A 21,530-nucleotide genomic window follows, 5' to 3' on the forward strand; every position below is an offset into this window, starting at 1 on the left:
GCAGTAGCGATGGAAATACAGTCGTTAATTTATAGCAGTGATGATGATGATGATGTTTGCGTTACATTCAATGGGCGAGGCGAGGTGTGTGCGGCTCAGTGATGGCAGTGATGATGGCAGTGATGATGGTGATGAATGCGATGTGGGGGGTAGGGTGGGGGGTGGGGTTGAGGTGGGGGGTTGCTGCCCCTCGCGGGACGGGAAGGAGGGGGGGGAGCACGAGTGGGGGAGGTGGGGGGAGAAGGAAGGGGGGTGCATGGGGGTCGGAGTAGGAGGAGGAGGTGGGGGGAGGGAGGGAGGAGGAGGTGGGAGGAGGAGGAGGTGGGAGCAGTGGGGGTAGGGGAAGGATCGAGTGGGGGGGAGGGGAGAAGGAAGGGGGATGCACGGGGGGGGTAGGGGGGGGGAGACGCGGGGTCGCTCCCACTCGCGATAGAGGCGATCATCTGTCCTGGGGAGCAGAGGGGGAGCAGAGGGGGAGCAGGGGGAGCAGAGGGGGAGACGCCATAGCCGGCCCCGGTTACCTCGGGCACGCACAGGTGACGGTGCCGACTGCCTTTGTCTGAGCGCGGGGCAACAACAGCTACTGCTGCTGCTGCTGCTACCTCGGGTAGCTGTGCGTGTGCTGCTATGAGTGCTGTACTTTGAGTGTTGAGTGATGCGTGCTGTGTTGTCTGCTGCACTTTGAATGTACGAGCTGTCAGCCGGTGTCTCCTATGCGGCGCACTACTTTGAATCTTGCGTGACGCGTGCTATGCTGCCTGCTATGCTTAAAGAGTCGTGTGTGCTGCTGTGTGAAACGATGCTTGCTATGCTTTGAGACTCGTGTGTGCTGCTACCTCCTGTGTTGTGTGCTATACTTTGTTGCGTGCTGTGCTTTGGGTCGCGTGTGCTTGCTGTTGCTGCTATGTTGCGTGTACTTTTGCGGGTTGTGTGATGATTGAGTGAAGTGCTGCTGTGTTCTGTGTGCCATGCCGGGTGCTGTCTGCAGAGTGACTGTGGTGAGCGGTGCTGACTCCGGCTGTCATGAGTGCTGTTGTGTGGTGCTGTGAGCTAGTGTACTATTACTCACATCGTTCTGATGGTCTCTATGCTATGCATTGCGACTATGTCTGCTATGCTTTGAATCTTGCGTGCTGTTTTGCATCCTGAGTTTGGTTGTGTGTGTGTGCTGTGTCATAGGCTGTGTATCTCTCTACACATGGTGTGCTGTTCTGTGTATGCGCTATGAGCTTTGCGTAATGTGCTGTTGTGTGCTGTGTTTATCAGTCCAGTGTGTGCTGCCTTGTGCTGTGAGTTGTGTGGAGCATGCTATGCTTTGAGTCTCGCGTGCTGTGCGTGGGGCTGTACTTTGCCTCGTGGTGTCTGCTGTTGTGAGTCTTGCTATGTGTGTTGCTATGTCTTCGTGTGTACTGTGCATGCTATGAATTGTAGGCTATGAGTGCTGTCTTGTCTTCTGCGTGTGCTTTTTATCGTGTGCTGTGTGTGCACGCTATGGCCTTTGTGCTGTGTAAACTATGCGCATACTGTGTGTTGTGGTGTGTGCTGTGTGGTGGTGTGTGCTGTGTCTTGCTGGAGGCTATGATTGTGTGTGTTGCTGCTGCCCTGTGTGCTGTTGCTACTGTGTGCTATGTTATTGTTGATGTCGTGTGTATTGGCTACGTCTATATCGCACATCGTGCTATACCATGTGTGCTATGTCTTGTGCACGAGATCATGTGTGCTATGTCCTGCATGCTATAATATACTGTGCCATGTGTGTGTGCTGTACTACGTATTGTGCGGGCTGGTGTGGAGTGTGTGGTGCTGTGTGTGGTGCTGTGTGTGGTGCTGTGGTGTGGTGAGTGTGGTGAGTATGGTGAGTGTGGTGAGTGCGGTGTGGTGAGTGTGGTGAGTGTGGTGTGGTGAGTGTGGTGAGTGTGGTGAGTGCGGTGTGGTGAGTGTGGTGAGTGTGGTGTGGTGAGTGCGGTGAGTGTGGTGAGTTTGGTGAGTGTGGTGTGGTGAGTGTGGTGAGTGTGGTGTGGTGAGTTTGGTGAGTGTGGTGTGGTGAGTGTGGTGTGGTGAGTGTGGTGAGTGCGGTGTGGTGAGTGTGGTGAGTGAGGTTAGTTTGGTGAGTGTGGTGTGGTGAGTGTGGTGTGGTGAGTGCGGTGTCGTGAGTGCGGTGTGGTGAGTGTGGTGAGTGAGTGTGGTGTGGTGAGTGCGGTGTGGTGAGTGTGGTGTGGTGAGTGTGGTGAGTGAGGTGAGTGATGTTAGTTTGGTGAGTGTGGTGAGTGTGGTGTGGTGAGTGTGGTGTGGTGAGTGTGGTGAGTGTGGTGTGGTGAGTATGGTGTGGTGAGTGTGGTGAGTGTGGTGTGGTGAGTGTGGTGAATGTGGTGTGGTGAGTGTGGTGAGTGTGGTGAGTGTGGTGTGGTGAGTATGGTGTGGTGAGTGTGGTGTGGTGAGTGTGGTGTGGTGAGTGTGGTGAGTGTGGTGAGTGTGGTGAGTGTAGTGAGTGTGGTGTGGTGAGTGTGGTGAGTGAGGTGAGTGCGGTGTGGTGAGTGCGGTGAGGTGAATGTGGTGAGTGTGGTGAGGTGAGTGTGGTGAGTGAGGTGTGGTGAGTGTGGTGAGGTGAGTGTGGTGAGTGAGGTGTGGTGAGTGTGGTGAGGTGAGTGTGGTGAGTGAGGTTAGTTTAGTGAGTGTGGTGAGTGCGGTGTGGTGAGTGTGGTGAGTGTGGTGTGGTGAGTGTGGTGAGTGTAGTGTGGTGAGTGAGGTTAGTTTGGTGAGTGTGGTGTGGTGAGTGTGGTGAGTGCGTGGTGGTGAGTGTGGTGAGTGTGGTGTGGTGAGTGTGGTGAGTGCGGTGAGTGTGGTGTGGTGAGTGCGGTGTGGTGAGTGTGGTGTGGTGAGTGCGGTGAGTGCGGTGTGGTGAGTGTGGTGTGGTGAGTGAGGTGAGTGAGGTGAGTGTGGTGTGGTGAGTGTGGTGAGGTGAGTGAGGTGTGGTGAGTGTGGTGAGGTGAGTGTGGTGAGTGTGGTGTGGTGAGTGTGGTGAGGTGAGTGTGGTGAGTGTGGTGAGGTGAGTGTGGTGAGGTGAGTGTGGTGAGTGAGGTATGGTGAGTGTGGTGAGGTGAGTGTGGTGAGTGAGGTTAGTTTGGTGAGTGTGGTGTGGTGAGTGTGGTGAGTGCGGTGTGGTGAGTGTGGTGAGGTGAGTGTGGTGAGGTGAGTGTGGTGAGTGAGGTGTGGTGAGTGTGGTGAGTGAGGTGTGGTGAGTGTGGTGAGGTGAGTGTGGTGAGGTGAGGTGTGGTGAGTGTGGTGAGGTGAGTGTGGTGAGTGAGGTTAGTTTGGTGAGTGTGGTGTGGTGAGTGTGGTGAGTGCGGTGAGGTGAGTGTGGTGAGTGTGGTGCGGTGTGGTGAGTGTGGTGAGGTGAGTGCGGTGTGGTGAGTATGGTAAGTGTGGTGAGGTGAGTGCGGTGAGTGTGGTGAGTGTGGTGTGGTGAGTGTAGTGAGTGTGGTGAGTGTGGTGCGGTGTGGTGAGTGCGGGGTGGTGAGAGTGGTGAGTGTGGTGCGGTGTGGTGAGTGCGGTGTAGTGAGTGTGGTGAGTGTGGTGAGGTGAGTGAGGTTAGTTTGGTGAGTGTGGTGTGGTGAGTGCGGTGAGTGCGGTGTGGTGAGTATGGTGAGTGCGGTGAGTGTGGTGAGTGTGGTGTGGTGAGTGTGGTGTGGTGAGTGTGGTGAGTGTGGTGAGGTGAGTGCGGTGAGTGTGGTGAGTGTGGTGTGGTGAGTGTAGTGAGTGTGGTGAGTGTGGTGCGGTGTGGTGAGTGCGGTGTGGTGAGTATGGTGAGTGCGGTGAGTGTGGTGAGTGTGGTGCGATGTGGTGAGTGTGGTGTGGTGAGTGTAGTGAGGTGAGTGCGGTGAGTGTGGTGAGTGTGGTGTGGTGAGTGTGGTGCGGTGTGGTGCGGTGTGGTGAGTGCGGTGTGGTGAGTGTGGTGAGTGTGGTGCGGTGTGGTGAGTGCGGTGTGGTGAGTGTGGTGAGGTGAGTGAGGTTAGTTTGGTGAGTGTGGTGTGGTGAGTGCGGTGAGTGCGGTGTGGTGAGTATGGTGAGTGTGGTGAGTGTGGTGAGTATGGTGAGTGTGGTGATTGCGATGTGGTGAGTGTGGTGAGTGTGGTGTGGTGAGTGTGGTGAGTGTGGTGAGTGCGGTGTGGTGAGTGTGGTGAGTGAGGTTAGTGTGGTGAGTGTGGTGTGGTGAGTGTGGTGAGGCGAGGGCGGTGAGTGAGGTTAGTGTGGTGAGTGCGGTGTGGTGAGTGCGGTGTGGTGAGTGTGGTGAGTGTGGTGAGTGAGGTTAGTGTGGTGAGGTGAGTGGTGAGTGAGGTTAGTGTGGTGAGTGTGGTGAGTGTGGTGAGGTGAGTGTGGTGAGTGTGGTGAGTGAGGTTAGTGTGGTGAGTGTGGTGAGGTGAGTGTGGTGAGTGAGGTGAGTGTGGTGAGTGTGGTGAGGTGAGTGTGGTGAGTGTGGTGTGGTGAGTGTGGTGTGGTGAGTGTGGTGAGGTGAGTGTGGTGAGTGTGGTGAGTGTGGTGAGTGAGGTGAGTGTGGTGAGTGAGGTGAGTGTGGTGAGTGTGGTGTGGTCAGTGTGGTGAGTGAGGTTAGTGTGGTGAGTGTGGTGTGGTGAGTGTGGTGAGGTGAGTGTGGTGAGTGTGGTGTGGTGAGTGTGGTGAGGTGAGTGTGGTGTGGTGAGTGTGGTGAGTGTGGTGAGTGTGGTGTGGTGAGTGTGGTGAGGTGAGTGTGGTGAGGTGAGTGTGGTGAGGTGAGTGTGGTGAGTGTGGTGAGTGTGGTGAGTGTGGTGAGTGTGGTGTGGTGAGGTGAGTGTGGTGAGGTGAGTGTGGTGAGTGTGGTGAGTGTGGTGAGTGAGGTGAGTGTGGTGAGTGTGGTCAGTGTGGTGAGTGTGGTGTGGTGAGTGTGGTGAGGTGAGTGTGGTGAGGTGAGTGAGGTGAGTGTGGTGAGTGTGGTGTGGTGAGTGTGGTGAGGTGAGTGTAGTGAGGTGAGTGAGGTGAGTGTGGTGAGTGTGGTGTGGTGAGTGTGGTGAGGTGAGTGTAGTGAGGTGAGTGAGGTGAGTGTGGTGAGTGTGGTCAGTGTGGTGAGTGTGGTGTGGTGAGTGTGGTGAGGTGAGTGTGGTGAGGTGAGTGAGGTGAGTGTGGTGAGTGTGGTGTGGTGAGTGTGGTGAGGTGAGTGTAGTGCTTTGTGTGATGCCGTGAGTGGTGTCGTGTGTGTGTGTGATGCTGTCTGTGTGGTGCTGTGTAGTCACTGTGTGTGTGATGCTGTCTGTGTGGTGCTGTGTAGTCACTGTGTGTTGATGTGTGTGTGTGGCTGTGTAGTACTGTGTATGTGTGACTGTGTGTGTGATGTGTGTTGCTGTGTGTGTGTGTAGTACTGTGTGTGTGTTGCTGTGTGTGTGTGGCTGTGTGTGTGTTGCTGTGTTTGTGATGCTGTTTCCCGTGCCGTGCTATATCCGGTGCTGTCATGCCCCGTGCTGCGTGCTATGCCGGGTACAGTGGTTTACAGTGAAGTGTGAATGTGTGTGTGGCTGTGTGTAGGTGTGTGTGTGTAGCTGTGTGTCTGTGTGTGTGTGGCTGTGTGTGTGTGTGTAGCTGTGTGTAGCTGTGTGTGTGTAGATGAGTGTGTGTAGATGAGTGTGTGTGTAGTTGTGTGTGTGTGTGTGTAGCTGTGTGTAATGTGTGTGTGTGTAGCTGTGTGTGTGTAGCTGTGTGTGTGTGTAGCTGTGTGTGTGTGGATGAGTGTGTAGATTATTGTGTGGCTGTGTGTGTGTAGATGAGTGTGTAGATGTGTGTGTAGCTGTGTGTGTGTAGCTGTGTGTGTGTGGCTGTGTGTGTGTAGATGAGTGTGTGTAGATGAGTGTGTAGATTAGTGTGTGGCTGTGTGTGTGTAGCTGTGTGTGTGTAGATGAGTGTGTAGATTAGTGTGTGGCTGTGTGTGTGTAGCTGTGTGTGTGTGTAGATTAGTGTGTGGCTGTGTGTGTGGCTGTGTGTGTGTGTAGATTAGTGTGTGGCTGTGTGTGTGTAGCTGTGTGTGTGTGGCTGTGTGTGTGTAGATGAGTGTGTGTAGATTAGTGTGTGGCTGTGTGTGTGTGGCTGTGTGTGTGTATAGATGAGTGTGTAGATTAGTGTGTAGCTGTGTGTGTGTGTGGCTGTGTGTGTAGATGAGTGTATAGATTAGAGTGTGGCTGTGTGTGTGTGGCTGTGTGTGTGTAGCTGTGTGTGTGTGTGGCTGTTGGCGGCTCGTATTGTTTAGGCTGGGCCACGTGTGCCGACGGTGCTTTGTGTGTGTGAAGTGTGCAGGGAGGGGTGAGTGGTGTGGTGAGTGGTGTAATGTGTGCTGGTTGAGGGGAGTGCTTGGTGTGGTGAGGGTGTGGTAAGTGGTGTAATGTGCTATGTGGTGAGTGTGGTGAGTGGTGTAATGTGTGGTGAGGGTGTGGTGAGTGGTGTAATGTGTGGTGAGGGTGTGGTGAGTGGTGTAATGTGTGCTATGTAGTGAGTGTGTGGTGAGAGTGGTAAGTGGTGTAATGTGTGGTGAGGGTGTAGTGAGTGGTGAAGTGTGGTGAGTGGTGTGCAGTGTGGTGAGTGGTGTAATATGTGCTATGTAGTGAGTGTTGTGTGTGTGTGGTGAGAGTGGTAAGTGGTGTAATGTGCTATGTGGTGAGTGGTGTATTGTGTGGTGAGGGTGTGGTGAGTGTGGTGAGTGGTGTGGTGAGTGGTGTAATGTGTGCTATGCAGTGAGTGTTGTAAGTGTGTGGTGAGAGTGGTGAGTGGTGTAATGTGTGCAGTGTGGTGAGTATTTAAAGTCTGCCGTGTGGGGTGAGTGCTAATGAGTGTGTGGTGAGGATTATGATGGTTGTGCTATGTGTTACATTGAGTGTTTTGCGAGGTGAGTATTGTTTGGGTGAGTGTTGCATTGTGTGCAGTGTGGTGAGTTTTCTGTAATGTGTGTGGTAAGCGATGACAATCTTGGCACTCACCATACCATGCTCATGAAACACCACATACACAGCGCTCACCACTCACACATACCAGACACACACACACATTCACTATAATCATTCACATACCACACACTCAACACACACGCACAGACTTAACACACGCACCACACACTCACCACCCTCACCACTCACACATACCAGACACACACACATTCACTATAATCATTCACATACCACACACTCAACACACACGCACAGACTTAACACACACACCACACACTCACAACCCTCACCACTCACACATACCAGACACACACACACACATTCACTATAATCATTCACATACCACACACTCAACACACACGCACAGACTTAACACACACACCACACACTCACCACCCTCACCACTCACACATACTAGACACACACACATTCACTATAATCATTCACATACCACACACTCAACACACACGCACAGACTTAACACACACACCACACACTCACCACCCTCACCACTCACACATACCAGACACACACACATTCACTATAATCATTCACATACCACACACTCGACACACACACAGACTTAACACACACACCACATACTCACAACCCTCACCACTCACACATACCAGACACACACACATTCACTATAATCATTCACACACCACACACTCAACACACACACACAGACTTAACACACACACCACACACTCACCACCCTCACCACTCACACATACCAGACACACACACATTCACTATAATCATTCACATACCACACACTCGACACACACACAGACTTAACACACACACCACACACTCACCACCCTCAAGACTCACACATACCAGACACACACACACACATTCACTATAATCATTCACATACCATACACTCAACACACACACACAGACTTAACATACACACCACACACTCACCACCCTCACCATTCACACATACCAGACACTCACCACCCTCACCACTCACACATACCAGACACACACACACATTCACTATAATCATTCACACCCCACACACTCAACACACACACAGGCTTAACACACACACCACACACTCACCACCCTCACCACTCACACATACCAGACACTCACCACCCTCACCGCTCACACATACCAGACACACACACACATTCACTATAATCATTCACATACCACACACTCAACACACACACACGACAGATTAAACACACACACACACTACACAAAGCCAAAGATCCCCCGTATAGCCTCCACAGACTGTTGGGGCAAGCGCTGTTAGCGATCACCTATGAAGGCCGGCACAGCACACAAAGACACACACACCCCTCACACACCTCTCACATAGCACACCCTCTACACACACATTTAAACTGAACACACAAAACCAACTGATTAAACACATACATGCACAAGCCAAAGATAATAATCCCCCGTATAGCCTCAACAGACTGCTGGGGCAAGTGCTGTTAGCGAGTAGCATCTATGAAGGCTGGCACGTTACGGGAGGGGTTGAGTGGCCAGCACCACGCCCGGCCGCCTTTGTCTCCTCAGTCCTGATGCGTACACACCGCCCCAGGTACTAATTTGAGGCTGAGTCGACCTAGGGGAGGCACAGGGACTGGTTCAGATAATCGTCACCGGTGTTGATAGCCGTGAGCGAGAATCGAACTTGGGTCGCCGGGTTCGTAGCGTAGTGCACTAACCAGACACGCGTACACACAGACACACGTACACAGACATACGTACACACAGACACACGTCATCACAGACACACGTACACACAGACACGTGCACACAGACACGCGTACACACAGACACGCGTACACACAGACATACGTACACACAGACACACGTCATCACAGACACGTACACACAGACACGTACACACAGATACACAGACACACGTCATCACAGACACGTACACACAGACACGCGTACACAGACACACGTACACACAGACACACGTACACACACACTGCCTCGCTCATTACCGAACATCATTTATATTCTTTCTCTCACACACTCACTCGCTCTCCCTCACACACACACACAATCTGTCACACACACACTCCCTCACACACTCACACACAGTCTAACACACTCCCTTACACCATCTCTCTCACACACTCTCACACAATCTCTCACACACTCACTCGCTCTCCCTCACACTCTCAATCTGTCACACACACACACACTCCCTCACCCACAACACTCACGCGCATTCACACACACAGAGTCTAACACACTCCCTTACACCGTCTCTCTCTCACACACACGCACTCTCTCTCACACACACACACTCAATCTCTCACACTCCCTAACACTCCTAACATATTCTCTCTCTCGCACTGTCACACGTTTTCAATCTCTCACAATCTCTCATTCACACACTCGCCCTCTCTCTCACATGCACACACAATTACACTCTCGCACACTCGCTCGCACATATACTCAATCTGTCACACACTCCACCTCACACTCTCACACACACACAGACACACTCCCTCCCTCAACACACAGACTCCTATCACACGCTCCCTCACACACACTCAATCACTCACACACTCAGTCTCACAACACACCCTCTCTAGTACTCACGACACACACTCTCGTTCACACACACATACACAGTCACACACACACCCAGTCTCACACACACACCGTCTCTCACACACAGACACAGACTCTCTCTCACACACCCAGTCGCACTCACACACACACAGTCTCACCCACCCACAGGCTCTCACACACAGGCTCTCACACACACAGTCTCACACACAGAGTCTCACACACAGTCTCTCTCACACAAACAGTCTCTCTCACACACACAGTCACACACACAGTCTCACACACAGTCTCTCTCACACAAACAGTCTCTCTCACACACACAGTCTCACACACAGTCTCACACACAGTCTCACACACAGTCTCACACACACAGTCTCTCTCACACACACAGTCTCACACACAGTCTCACTCACAAGACAAAGATAAAGATAAAGATCCCCCGTATAGCCTGAACAGACTGTAGGGGCAAGTGCTGTTAGCGAGCACCTATGAAGGCCGGAACGGTACACGAGGGGGTGGGTGGCCAGCACCACGCCCGACCGCCTTTGTCTCCCTAGTGGCGATGTTTACACACCGCACCAGGTACTCATTTAAGGCTGAGTCGACCTAGGGGAGGCCCAGGACCGTTTCAGATAATCGTCACTGGTGTTTGCCGTGAGCGGGAATCGAACCCGGGTCGCCAGGTTCATAGCGCAGCGCGCTAACCACTACACTACCGCTCCCCACAAGTCTCACTCACACACACAGTATCACACTCACACAGTCACACACACACAGTCTCACACACACAGTCTCACACTCACACAGTCACACACACACAGTCTCTCTCACACACAGTCTCTCACACACACAGTCTCACACACACAGTCTCACACACACAGTCACATACACACAGTCTCACACACACAGTCTCACACACACACACAGTCTCACACAGCCTCACACACACAGACTCTCTCTCACACACCCTATCACGCGCACTCTCCCTCACACTCCCTCCCTCAACACACAGACTCCTATCACACGCTCCCTTACACACTGTCACACACACACTCACTCAATCACTCACACACTCAGTCTTACACACACCCAGTCTCTCTCTCACACACACACAGACTTTCTCACACGTACAGTCTCTCACCCACACACCGTCTCTCATACACAGTCTCTCACACACACACACAGTCTCACACTCACACAGTCACACACACACACAGTCTCACAGTCACACACACACAGTCACACACACAGTCTCACAGACACAGTCTCACACACACACAGTCTCACACACACACGGTCTCTCTCACACACAGTCTCACACACACACAGTCTCACACAGCCTCACACAGCCTCACACACACACAGACTCTCTCTCACACACCCTATCACGCGCACTCTCCCTCACACTCCCTCCCTCAACACACAGACTCCTATCACACGCTCCCTCACACACTGTCACACACACACTCACTCAATCACTCACACACTCAGCCTCACACACACCCAGTCTCTCTCTCACACACACACACAGACTTTCTCACACGTACAGTCTCTCACCCACACACCGTCTCTCACACACAGTCTCTCACACACACACAGTCTCACACACACACAGTCTCACACACACACAGTCTCACACACACACTCTCTCACACTCACAACACTCACAGTCTCCCAAACACTCGCACACAACCTCAGACGCAAACACGATGACACACTAACACACAAATACAAAGATGCCCCGGGTAAACATACACACCTTTGAGTCAAGTGTTGTTAGCGAGCAACTATTAAGACCGGCACGGCGCAGGGTGTGTGGCCAAAACCACGCCCGGCCGCCTTTGTCTCTCCAGTCCTGGTGTCTAAACACAGCGACAGATGGTCATTTAAGGTGACGCTGAACTAAGAGAGACGTTCTGGTTTGGATTTCACTGATGTTAGCCGTGAGCGGGACTCACTCACTCACTCTCCCACTCATTCTCTCACTCACTCACTCTCCCACTCACTCACTCACTATCTCACTCACTATCTTACTCACTCACTCTCCCACTCACTCACTCTCCCACTCACTCACTCACTCTCCCACTCACTATCTCACTCACTCTCCCACTCACTCACTCACTATCTCACTCACTATCTCACTCACTCACTCTCCCACTCACTCACTCTCCCACTCACTCACTCACTCTCCCACTCACTCACTCTCACTCACTATCTCACTCACTCACTCTCCCACTCACTCTCTCACTCACTCTCTCACTCACTATCTCACCCACTCACTCTCCCACTCACTCACTCTCCCACTCACTCACTCACCCACTCACTCACTCTCCCACTCACTCACTCTCCCACTCACTCACTCTCCCACTCACTCACTCTCCCACTCACTCCACTCACTCACTCTCCCACTCACTCACTATCCCATTCGCTCACTTTCCCACTCACTCTCCCACTCACTCTCCCACTCACTCTCCCACTCACTCACTCTCCCACTCACTCCACTCACTCACTCTCCCACTCACTCACTATCCCATTCGCTCACTTTCCCACTCACTCTCCCACTCACTCTCCCACTCACTCACTCACTCTCCCACTCACTCACTCTCCCACTCACTCACTCTCCCACTCACTCTCCCACTCACTCCACTCACTCACTCTCCCACTCACTCACTCTCCCACTCACTCACTCTCCCACTCACTCACTCTCCCACTCTCCCTGCCTCGACCCCTCTTGTTGGGGGGACAGCGGGGGGCGAGGGTACACGACCCCTAATAACCCCTAACGACCCCCCCCCCATCTCTCTCTCTCTCGCTCCTGTCCACCCCCTCCCTCCCCCCCTCGTTCCCCCTCCTCCCTCTCATCTCCTCCCTCGCCTCTCCCCTTTCGCCAACCTCTCTCATCTCCCCCTACCCCCCTCTCCTCCTCCTCCTCCGCTCTCTCCTACAAATTCTCGTTCTCCTATTCTCCCCTCTGTCTCGTCGCACTCATCTCCCCCTCCTCCTCCCCCTCTTCACTCTCAACCCCTCCTCTTCACTCTCATCACCCCCTCCTCTTCACTCTTATCTCCCCCATCGTCTTCACTCTCAACCCTCCTTTTCACCCTCATCTCTCTACTCCTCCTCTTCCTCCACGTTGTCTACTGCACTTTGCCTTCCCTCCACCGTTGTCTCTCCTGCTCCACCCTCACCGCACTCCTTTTCCACACACATCCCTCTTCCTCCTCCTCTTCACTCTCATCCCCCTCCTCCTCCACCACCTCCTCCTACTCCCACTACTCCCACTACTCCTCTCTCTCCTGCCGCTCTCTCACTTCACTCCTCATCCACTCTGCCCCGCACCTTCTCCACCCCTCCACCTTTGTCTCCCCCCACCCACCCCTCCCCCATCCACCGTCACCCCACCCCCTCCCCCGGGCCCCCTGAACAGGTTCTCCCGAGGGACCCCGTGACCCTGAGTGACCCCGAGGGACCCCGTCACCACGAGGGACCCCGTGACCCCGAGTGACCCCGAGTGACCCTGAGGGACCCCGTGACCCTGACCCGGCGCGACCCAGGGGGGGAGGGGGGGGGGCCATGGCGACGCGGGGCCTCGTAGGGGAGTCGCGTGGCACCAGGGAGGAGGAGATGGAGCGGGAGAGCGAAGGGGACAGCGCGGCGGTCGGAGCCGGAGCTGAGGAGGAGGAGGAGGACGACGAGGTGGAGGAAGTGGAGGAAGAGGAGGAGGATGAGGAGGAGGGTGACGAGGAGGAGGAGGAGGGGGAGGAGGAGGGGGGACTTCTTTTCCGCGACGCCGAGCCCAGCGTCGCGGGGGGCGCGACCCCTCGTGGCGCGTGCGCGGGGGGAGAGCAGGTAACCCCCCCCCCCTGCACCTCGCTCCTCACCACCACCACCACTCGCCCCCCAGCCCTTACCAAATACACACCGCATGTCACACCACGTGACCTCACCGCTCGCACCGCAGACTCGCACCGCAGACTCACAACACACCCTGACCACACTCACCACACACCCTCACCACCCAGCACAGACTCACCACACACCCTCACCACACGCCCTCACCACACACCCTCACCACACACAACACAGACTCACCACACACCCTCCACACACCCTCACCACACACAACACAGACTCACTACACACCCTCCACACACCCTCACCACACACAACACAGACTCACCACACACCCTCCACACACCCTCACCACACACCCTCACCACCCACAACACAGACTCACCACACACCCTCCACACACCCTCACCACACACAACACAGACTCACCACACACCCTCCACACACCCTCACCACACACCCTCACCACACACAACACAGACTCACCACACACCCTCCACACACCCTCACCACACACCCTCACCACACCCTCACCACACACCCTCACCACACACAACACAGACTCACCACACACCCTCCACATACCCTCACCACACACCCTCACCACACACAACACAGACTCACCACACACCCTCCACACACCCTCACCACACACCCTCACCACCCATAACACAGACTCACCACACACCCTCCACACACCTCCACACACCCTCACCACACACCCGCTCACCACACACAACACAGACTCACCACACACCCTCCCAACACACCCTCACCACACACCCTCACCACACCCTCCACACACCCTCACCACACACAACACAGACTCACCACACACCCTCACCACACACCCTCACCACACCCTCCACACACCCTCACCACACACAACACAGACTCACCACACACCCTCACCACACACCCTCACCACACCCTCCACACACCCTCACCACCCACAACACAGACTCACCACACACCCTCACCACACACCCTCACCACACCCTCCACACACCCTCACCACCCACAACACAGACTCACCACACACCCTCCACACACCCTCACCACACACAACACAGACTCACCACACGCCCTCAACACCCACAACACAGACTCACCACACACCCTCCACACACCCTCACCACCCACAACACAGACTCACCACACACCCTCCACACACCCTCACCACACACAACACAGACTCACCACACGCCCTCAACACCCAGCACAGACTCACCACACACCCTCACCACACACCCTCACACCACACTCACCACGCACCCTCACCTCTCAAAACCGCAGACTCTCCAAACACCCTCACCTCACCCCCTCACCTCACCCCACCCCCTCACCCCCTCACCCCACCCGGAGCCACCCCTCCGCGCTGCACGCGCGCCGCCTTTAGATCAGCGAGGAGGTGATGGAGGAGGCGACACTCAACCCGGCACCCCACCCCTCCCCTCCCCTCCCGCCCTCCCCCAGGTGGGCCCTCACTACCCCCGCATGGCGCCGTCTCCCCCGTGCGCCCTGGGCCCCGGGGGCGGGGGGGTCCACGGGAGTTCCCCGCGCCCCGCAGGGGGTCCCGCGAGCGAGGGGGTCGCATCCCTGGAGGAGGGGGAGGAGGGGGAGGAGGAGGGAGATGGAGAGGAGGGGGGGGCTCCCCCCCCGGGGACCCCCGGGTGCCGTGACGCGTGGAGCCTCACGGAGCCGGCCTGCCTGGGGCCCTGCGAGCCGGGCACCAGCGTCAGGCTGCACGGCCTCGTGTGGCACGAGAACCAAGCGGGTGAGGAGGGGGGGGGCACGGGGGGGAGGGGGCACGGGGGGGTGTTGGAGGAGTGAGGTAGTGGTGATGGAGGTGGTGGAGGTGGTGGTGGAGGTGTTGGGGGGGGGGGGTAACGAGGGGTGAGGGAGGGCTTAGTAGTGCGTGCGGGTCGCACTGACCGGCGTGGTGAAGTATGATCGCCGCGTAATCCAGCGCGGCGTGGATCGGCTTTTCGTCGTCATCCAGCAGTGGAGTGACCATGGCTGCTGCACGCGATGATGAGAGTTGTTTCGAGGACAGCGGTGGGGGGTCCGGGGGAGGGGATGGGGGCCGCCGAGATGTGGGGGGGGGGGCGCGAAGGGAGAGGAGCGGGGCCCTGATTGGAGCGCTAATTAACGACGCGCCGCTCTCGGGGTATAAATTCTAATTAAGGGTTAATCAGCCCGCGGCGTCGCGGGGGGCGGGGTGGGGGGCGACCCCTCCCCCTGGGGCCCCTGGATCGACCCGCGCCCTGCGAGCGATGGGGATGGTTGATGGTGTTGGTGGTGGTGGTGTTGACTGGTGGTTGTGGTGTTGACTGGTGGTTGTGGTGTTGACTGGTGATTGTGGTGTTGACTGGTGGTTGTGGTGTTGACTGGTGGTGGTGAGTGGTGTTGGCTGCTGGTGGTGGCTGGTGGTGATGGTGGTGTTGGTGGTGTTGGTGGTGGTGTTGATGGTGGTGGTGTTGACTGGTGGTGGTGGTGGGTGATGGTGAGTGGTGGTGGTGGTGAGTGGTGATGGTGATGGTGGTGTTGACTGGTGGTGGTGGTGGGTGGTGGTGATGGTGGTGAGTGGTGATGGTGGTGGTGGTGAGTGGTGATGGTGATGGTGGTGTTGACTGGTGGTGGTGGTGGGTGGTGGTGATGGTGGTGAGTGGTGATGGTGGTGGTGGTGAGTGGTGATGGTGATGGTGGTGTTAACTGGTGGTGGTGGTGGGTGGTGGTGAGTGGTGATGGTGGTGGTGACTGGTGGTGGTGGTGAGTGGTGATGGTGGTGTTGACTGGTGGTGGTGGTGGGTGGTGGTGATGGTGGTGTTGACTGGTGGTGGTGGTGGGTGGTGGTGATGGTGGTGTTGGTGAGTGGTGGTGGTGTTGACTGGTGGTGAGTGGTGGTGTTGACTGGTAATGATTATTGTGTTGCCGTGATGGCGATGACGACAGTGGGTGATGGGTGGTGCTCGCTTACAGCACTTGCTCCTGCAGTCTGTGAAGGCTATACGGGTGATATTTGTTGATGATGACATCATTGTGGTGGCGATGGTGTGTTTGTGATTATATTCGAGCATACACGTATGTCAGTGTGCATGTGTCAATGCGGTTCCACGTGTGTGTGTGTCAACGTCGTGCTGGCCACCCACCCCCTCGTGTACCGTGCCGGCCTTCGTAGGTGCTACTCGCTAACAGCACTTGCCCCAACAGTTCTGTTCAAGGCTACTTGGGGGATCTTTGTCTCTGTGGATGTGACTGTACTGTCTACTGTGTGTGTGGCGTTAGAAACTCGCCATCACATGCCCCACCAGTTTGAAGGCAGGGGGAGGGTTTTTTGTCTTTGAACATACGTACACAGTATATATACAGTACGTGTGTGCATATACACACGTGTCTGTGTGTGTCTGTGTGTACTGTGGGGAGAGGTGGCGTAGCGGTTAGCGCTGCTCTACGAACCTGGCGACCCGAGTTCGATTCCCGCTCACGGCCACCACCGGTGACGATTATCTGAACCGGTCCTGGGCCTCTCCTAGGTCGACTCAGCCTCAAATGAGTACCTGGTGCGGTGCGTAGAAATAGGGAGACAAAGGCGTCCGGGCGTGCGTGCTGGCCACCCACCCCCTCGTGTGCCGTTCTGGCCTTCAACAGCACTTGCCCTAACAGTCTGTTAAGGCTACGCGGGGGATCTTTGTCTTTGTACTGTATACGTGCGTGTGTGAGCACGTGTGTGTCAGGCGTGGTGGTGCTGGCCACCCACCCACCCCCACGTGTGCCACAGCGGTGCTGCTCGCTCACAGCACTTGCCCCAACAGTTTGTTGAAGGCTATACGGGGGATCTTTGTGTGTGGGGGGGGGAGCGGTGGCGCAGTGGTTGGCGCGCTGCGCTATCACTCGCCAACATCTGTGGCGAGTGATATCTGAACCGGTCCTAAGCCTGCCTTGGGTCGACTCAGCCATAAATTAACGCGTGATGTGGTCTGTGAACGTCAGCATTGGGGAGACAAAGGCGGTCGGGCGTGTCTGTGTATGCGTATGTAGCTAGTCTATACATGTACACGCGCGTGTGTGTGTTCTATACATGTACACGCGTGTGTGTGTGTGTTTTATACATGTACACGCGTGTGTAGCGTCTATGCATGTACACACGTGTGTGTGTAGTCTATGCATGTACACGCGCGTGTGTGTGTGTAGTCTATACATGTACACGCGCGTGTGTGTAGTCTATACATGTACACGCGTGTGTGTATTATGCGTGTGTGGTGTGTATACTATACATGTACACACACGTGTGTGTGTATTCTATACGTGTACACACGTGTGTGTGTATTCTATACATGTACACACACGTGTGTGTGTATTCTATACGTGTACACACGTGTGTGTGCACACGTGCACCGCGTGTGAACTGGTCTGTACGTGTCCACCCAGGTATGTTGGTGCTGCACGTGCGCTGGAGGAACAGCACCTACGTGGGCACGCTCCTCGACTGCTCCCGTCACGGACTCGCCGCTCCCCGGTGAGCTCACTCACCACTCACCACCACGCTCACCACCACGCTCACCACTCACCACCACTCAACCCCAACGCTCACCACTAACCACCACGCTCACCACCACGCTCACCACCACTCAACCCCAACGCTCACCACCACGCTCACCACTCACCACCACGCTCACCACTCACTACTCACCACCACGCCGCTCACCACCACGCTCACCACCACTCAACCCCAACGCTCATCACCACTCACCACCACTCACCACCACGCTCACCACTCACCACCACTCACCACCACGCTCACCACTCACCACCACGCTCAGCACTCACCGCTACACTCACCACATCGGGGAGATGATGGGGAAGATTATAGGATGACGATAAGGGTGTTGGTGATGGGATGATGATAGGGTAGTGATGGGATGATGTTGCTGAAGTGATGGGATGATGTTGGGGAGATGATGTTGGGGAGGTGATGGGGGAGGTGAAGGGGGAGGTGAGGGGGGAGGTGATGTGGAGCTCCACCTGGCACCGGGACTTCAAGCCCCAAAACAGATGGAGTTCACCCACAGCCCCTCCCCTCCCCCCGCCTCCCAGCCACTCCACCTGCTCCTGTTACCTCCTCCGCTCACCTCTCTTGCCTCCTCCCACCTCTTCAATCCACCTTTTGAACCCCACCTGCTTCTCTCACCAAGCACCTCCTCCAATCCATCCTCCCCCGCCTCCTCCCTCCCTCCCACCCACCTCCATCAATCACCCCCCACACGACTCCCTCCTCGTGCGCCACCTTGTGTCCCCTCCCCGTAGCTGCACCTCCCTCCATCTCGTTTCTCCATCTCGTCTCTCCACCTCCTCCTCTCTCCACCATCACCACCTCTCCTCTTTCCTCCTGTCCGCCACCTCCTTTCATCTCCACTCCTATCACCACCTCCTCCTCCTGCTGCTGCTGATCCTGCACTGCCCCCTGCTGGTGGCGTCCCCCTCTCCCGCGCTGGGGACCCCCAAATGAAAGGGACCCAACAGGGACCCAACAGGGCCCCAACAGGGACCCGCGATACGACCCCCTGACGCCCGCCCGCCCGCGTGCCCGCAGGTTCTGCGAGGTGCGGGCCCCGGCCACCGCCGAGCGCCGCTGCAGCCGCGGCCGGGCCAAGCGCTCCCGGGTGGCCCACGGCGCCCACGGGGCCCACGGGGCCGCGGGGCCGCGGGGGGAGAATCGGGCCCAGAGCGGGACGCGCTCCGTCCTCGCGCAGCACCGCGCGGGTGCCGCGGGGGCCTGGGACGGGGGCCCCGGGAGCGAGGGCCCCCGCATGGGGGCCCTGCGGAGACGGCCGCGTCCCGGGAGCGACCGCGAGGGCCGCATGGCCAAGAGGGCGCGGCTCGCGGCCTCCGCCGCGGCGGCGGCGGCGGCGCGGGGCCCCGAGGCGGCCGCGGCCTCGCGGCGCGCGGGGCCTTCCGCGGGGCCTTCCGCGGGGCCTTCCGCGGGGGCCACGGCGGGGCCCGCGGAGGGGCCCGGCTTGAGGAGACGCCCGACGGCCGCCGGCGCGGCCGCCGGAGGGGGAGGGGGGGCCCGGGTGACGCGGGGGAGCCCCGAGCACGCGGAGACGGCGCCGTCCCCGCGGGCCCCGCCGGCCGAGCGGGCCGAGCCGAGCGGCGGGACCCCCCCGGGGCCCCTTCGGCTGTGCCTCAAGCAGCCGAGGCTGGAGCTGCTGGTCGCGGCTCCGCACGTCAAACTCTTCCGCGGCGGAGGAGGAAGCCACGAGCGGGACGGGCCGGCCGCCAAGCGAGCGCTGATGAGCGACGGCATGGCCAGGGCGGGCGCCACGGGCCCCGCCGCGGGCCCCGGGGCCCCCGTGACGGCGGCGGTGGCGGCGCGGAGGCCCGTCGCGACCCCTGCGTCCCCCCGCTCGGCGTCCCGCGCCGGGGCCCACGCGGGCCCCGTCCCTCGCGTGCGAGCCGCGCTGCCCCGCGTCGTCATCCCCTTCCCCTGCAAGGACGGGGCTCCGCCACCCGGACCCCACGCGGGACCCAAGACCTCCCCCGCCAAGAGCCCCGCATCCCATCAGCAGCAGCAGCAGCAGAGGCCTCCGGCTCTGGACGGCCCCGCGCTCGTCAAGGCCGCGCTGCAGCACCTGAAGGCGCGAAGGCGCGAGAGGGAGCGCGGCGCGGCGGAAGCGAGGCAGGAGCAGGGCCCCGCGGCCTCGGGGCCCAAGGCGGAGACCGAGAATGGGCGCCCGGGGCAGGACAAGGAGGCCCCGTCGCTCGTGGACAGATCGTTGAGGCTGCGACCTCCCCCACGGGGGGCCGCCGCGGGGCCCGGCGAGAGGAACGGGGCCCCGGGGCGCGGGGCGCCGGCGCCGGCGGCGGTTGCGGCGGTGGCGGCGGCGGTGGCGGCGGTCTCCTCTGCCTCCTCCTCCAGCTCCGAGCTGTCGGACACGGATGAGGGCCCCTCCGAACCCCGCGGACCCCGGCCCCGTCTCGCCTCCCGCCAGCAGCAGCAGCAGCAGCAGCCGCTACGCGGACCGGGCCCCGGGGTCCCCGGGAGGGACGGGGAGACTACGGCCCGCTGGACGGGGACCCAGGGCCTCCATCCGACGTGCGGGACCAACGCCGCCCCCGCGGGTCGCGGCGTGGGCCCGCGACCCGCCGCCGCGTGCCCCTGCGGCCCCGGCACGGCTCCCGCTCCCGCCCACTGCTCCCACACGTCGGGGCCGGCGGGGACCCAGGCCTCGGCCTCGTCCCGGGGCCCCGCCCGCGAGTGGCCGGGGCCCCCTCGCAGAGACCCCCACCATGCCCGCGCCGCCCCCGGGCCACGCGGCCAAGCAGGGCCCGGCCGGCGGCCCGGGGCCCAAGTTGGTCTCGGGCCCCGCCGTGACTCACAAGCCCCCCCCGGGCATCCACGTGCCCCGCCAGGGACCGCCGGCCCACGGGGCCCCCGCCAAGCTCCCGCCGGGCCCCCACAAGGCCCCGCTCGCCCAGCACCAACGTCCCGCTCCGCTGAACGGCGGGGCCCTCTTCGGGGGCGGCTGCGCCGGCTACGGGGCCGCGGGGGCCGGTGGGGCCCAAGCGTCGGGAGGGTCGCCGGGGCCCCGGCAGGGCCCGCTGGCGGCCAGGGACTCGCAGAGGGACAAGCGGGCCCTGCTGTCGTCACTGTACCGGCGCGACGGGGGGACCCCTGTAGCGGCGGCGGCCGAGAAGACCGGGCCCCGCTCCGACCTGGGGAGGCCTCGCGCGGGGCCCCTGCCCTCGTTCAAGGCCCTGGGCCCCTACAACGCGGGGGCCAAGCCGAGCGGCAGGCGTGACCCCGGGGCCCCCACCCCCGACCCACCCAAGGCGAGCGGCGAGAAACCAGGGGCCCCCACGGAGGGCCCATTGGGGGTGCCCGGCCGGGCCGGGGAGGGGGAGGCAGAGGAGGTGAAACCCGGGGTGGAGGTGCGGAGACGGCACGTGGAGACCCACGGGCCCATCAAGCAGGTGAGGCCTTGCGTACTCGCCACCCTCCTCACCCGTTCCAATCGCACTCGCCATCACCTCGCCATCACCTCGCCATCACCTCGCCATCACCTCGCCATCACCTCGCCATCACCTCGCCATCACCTCGCCATCACCTCCCCAGCCTCGCAGTCGCTACCACACTCACCTCACACTCACCTCGCT

At 58.6% G+C, this 21,530-nt stretch overlaps 1 protein-coding gene across 6 annotated transcripts; it reads left to right on the forward strand.

Moving 5' to 3' along the window:
- Positions 1-399: 399 nt before the first annotated feature.
- On the forward strand, positions 400-21,327 carry LOC133355055 (collagen alpha-1(I) chain-like). Of its 6 annotated transcripts, XM_061572321.1 has the most exons (6): positions 400-536; positions 12,949-13,217; positions 13,284-13,370; positions 14,850-15,150; positions 17,805-17,892; positions 18,967-21,327. In XM_061572321.1, exons 2-6 carry the CDS (start codon positions 13,095-13,097, stop codon positions 21,173-21,175), a joined length of 2,808 nt encoding a protein of 935 aa, XP_061428305.1. In that variant the 5' UTR covers positions 400-536; positions 12,949-13,094; the 3' UTR covers positions 21,176-21,327. The 6 variants fall into 6 exon arrangements, with proteins under 6 accessions (XP_061428305.1, XP_061428300.1, XP_061428304.1 ...); XM_061572316.1 differs by having other exon boundaries at positions 12,949-13,370; XM_061572320.1 differs by having other exon boundaries at positions 501-607; positions 12,949-13,370.
- The last annotated feature ends 203 nt before the right edge of the window (positions 21,328-21,530 follow it).

This window comes from Lethenteron reissneri, chromosome 50 (genome assembly GCF_015708825.2).
Source record: "Lethenteron reissneri isolate LAM-NWPU_2019-01 chromosome 50, ASM1570882v1, whole genome shotgun sequence".
NCBI lineage: Eukaryota > Metazoa > Chordata > Hyperoartia > Petromyzontiformes > Petromyzontidae > Lethenteron > Lethenteron reissneri.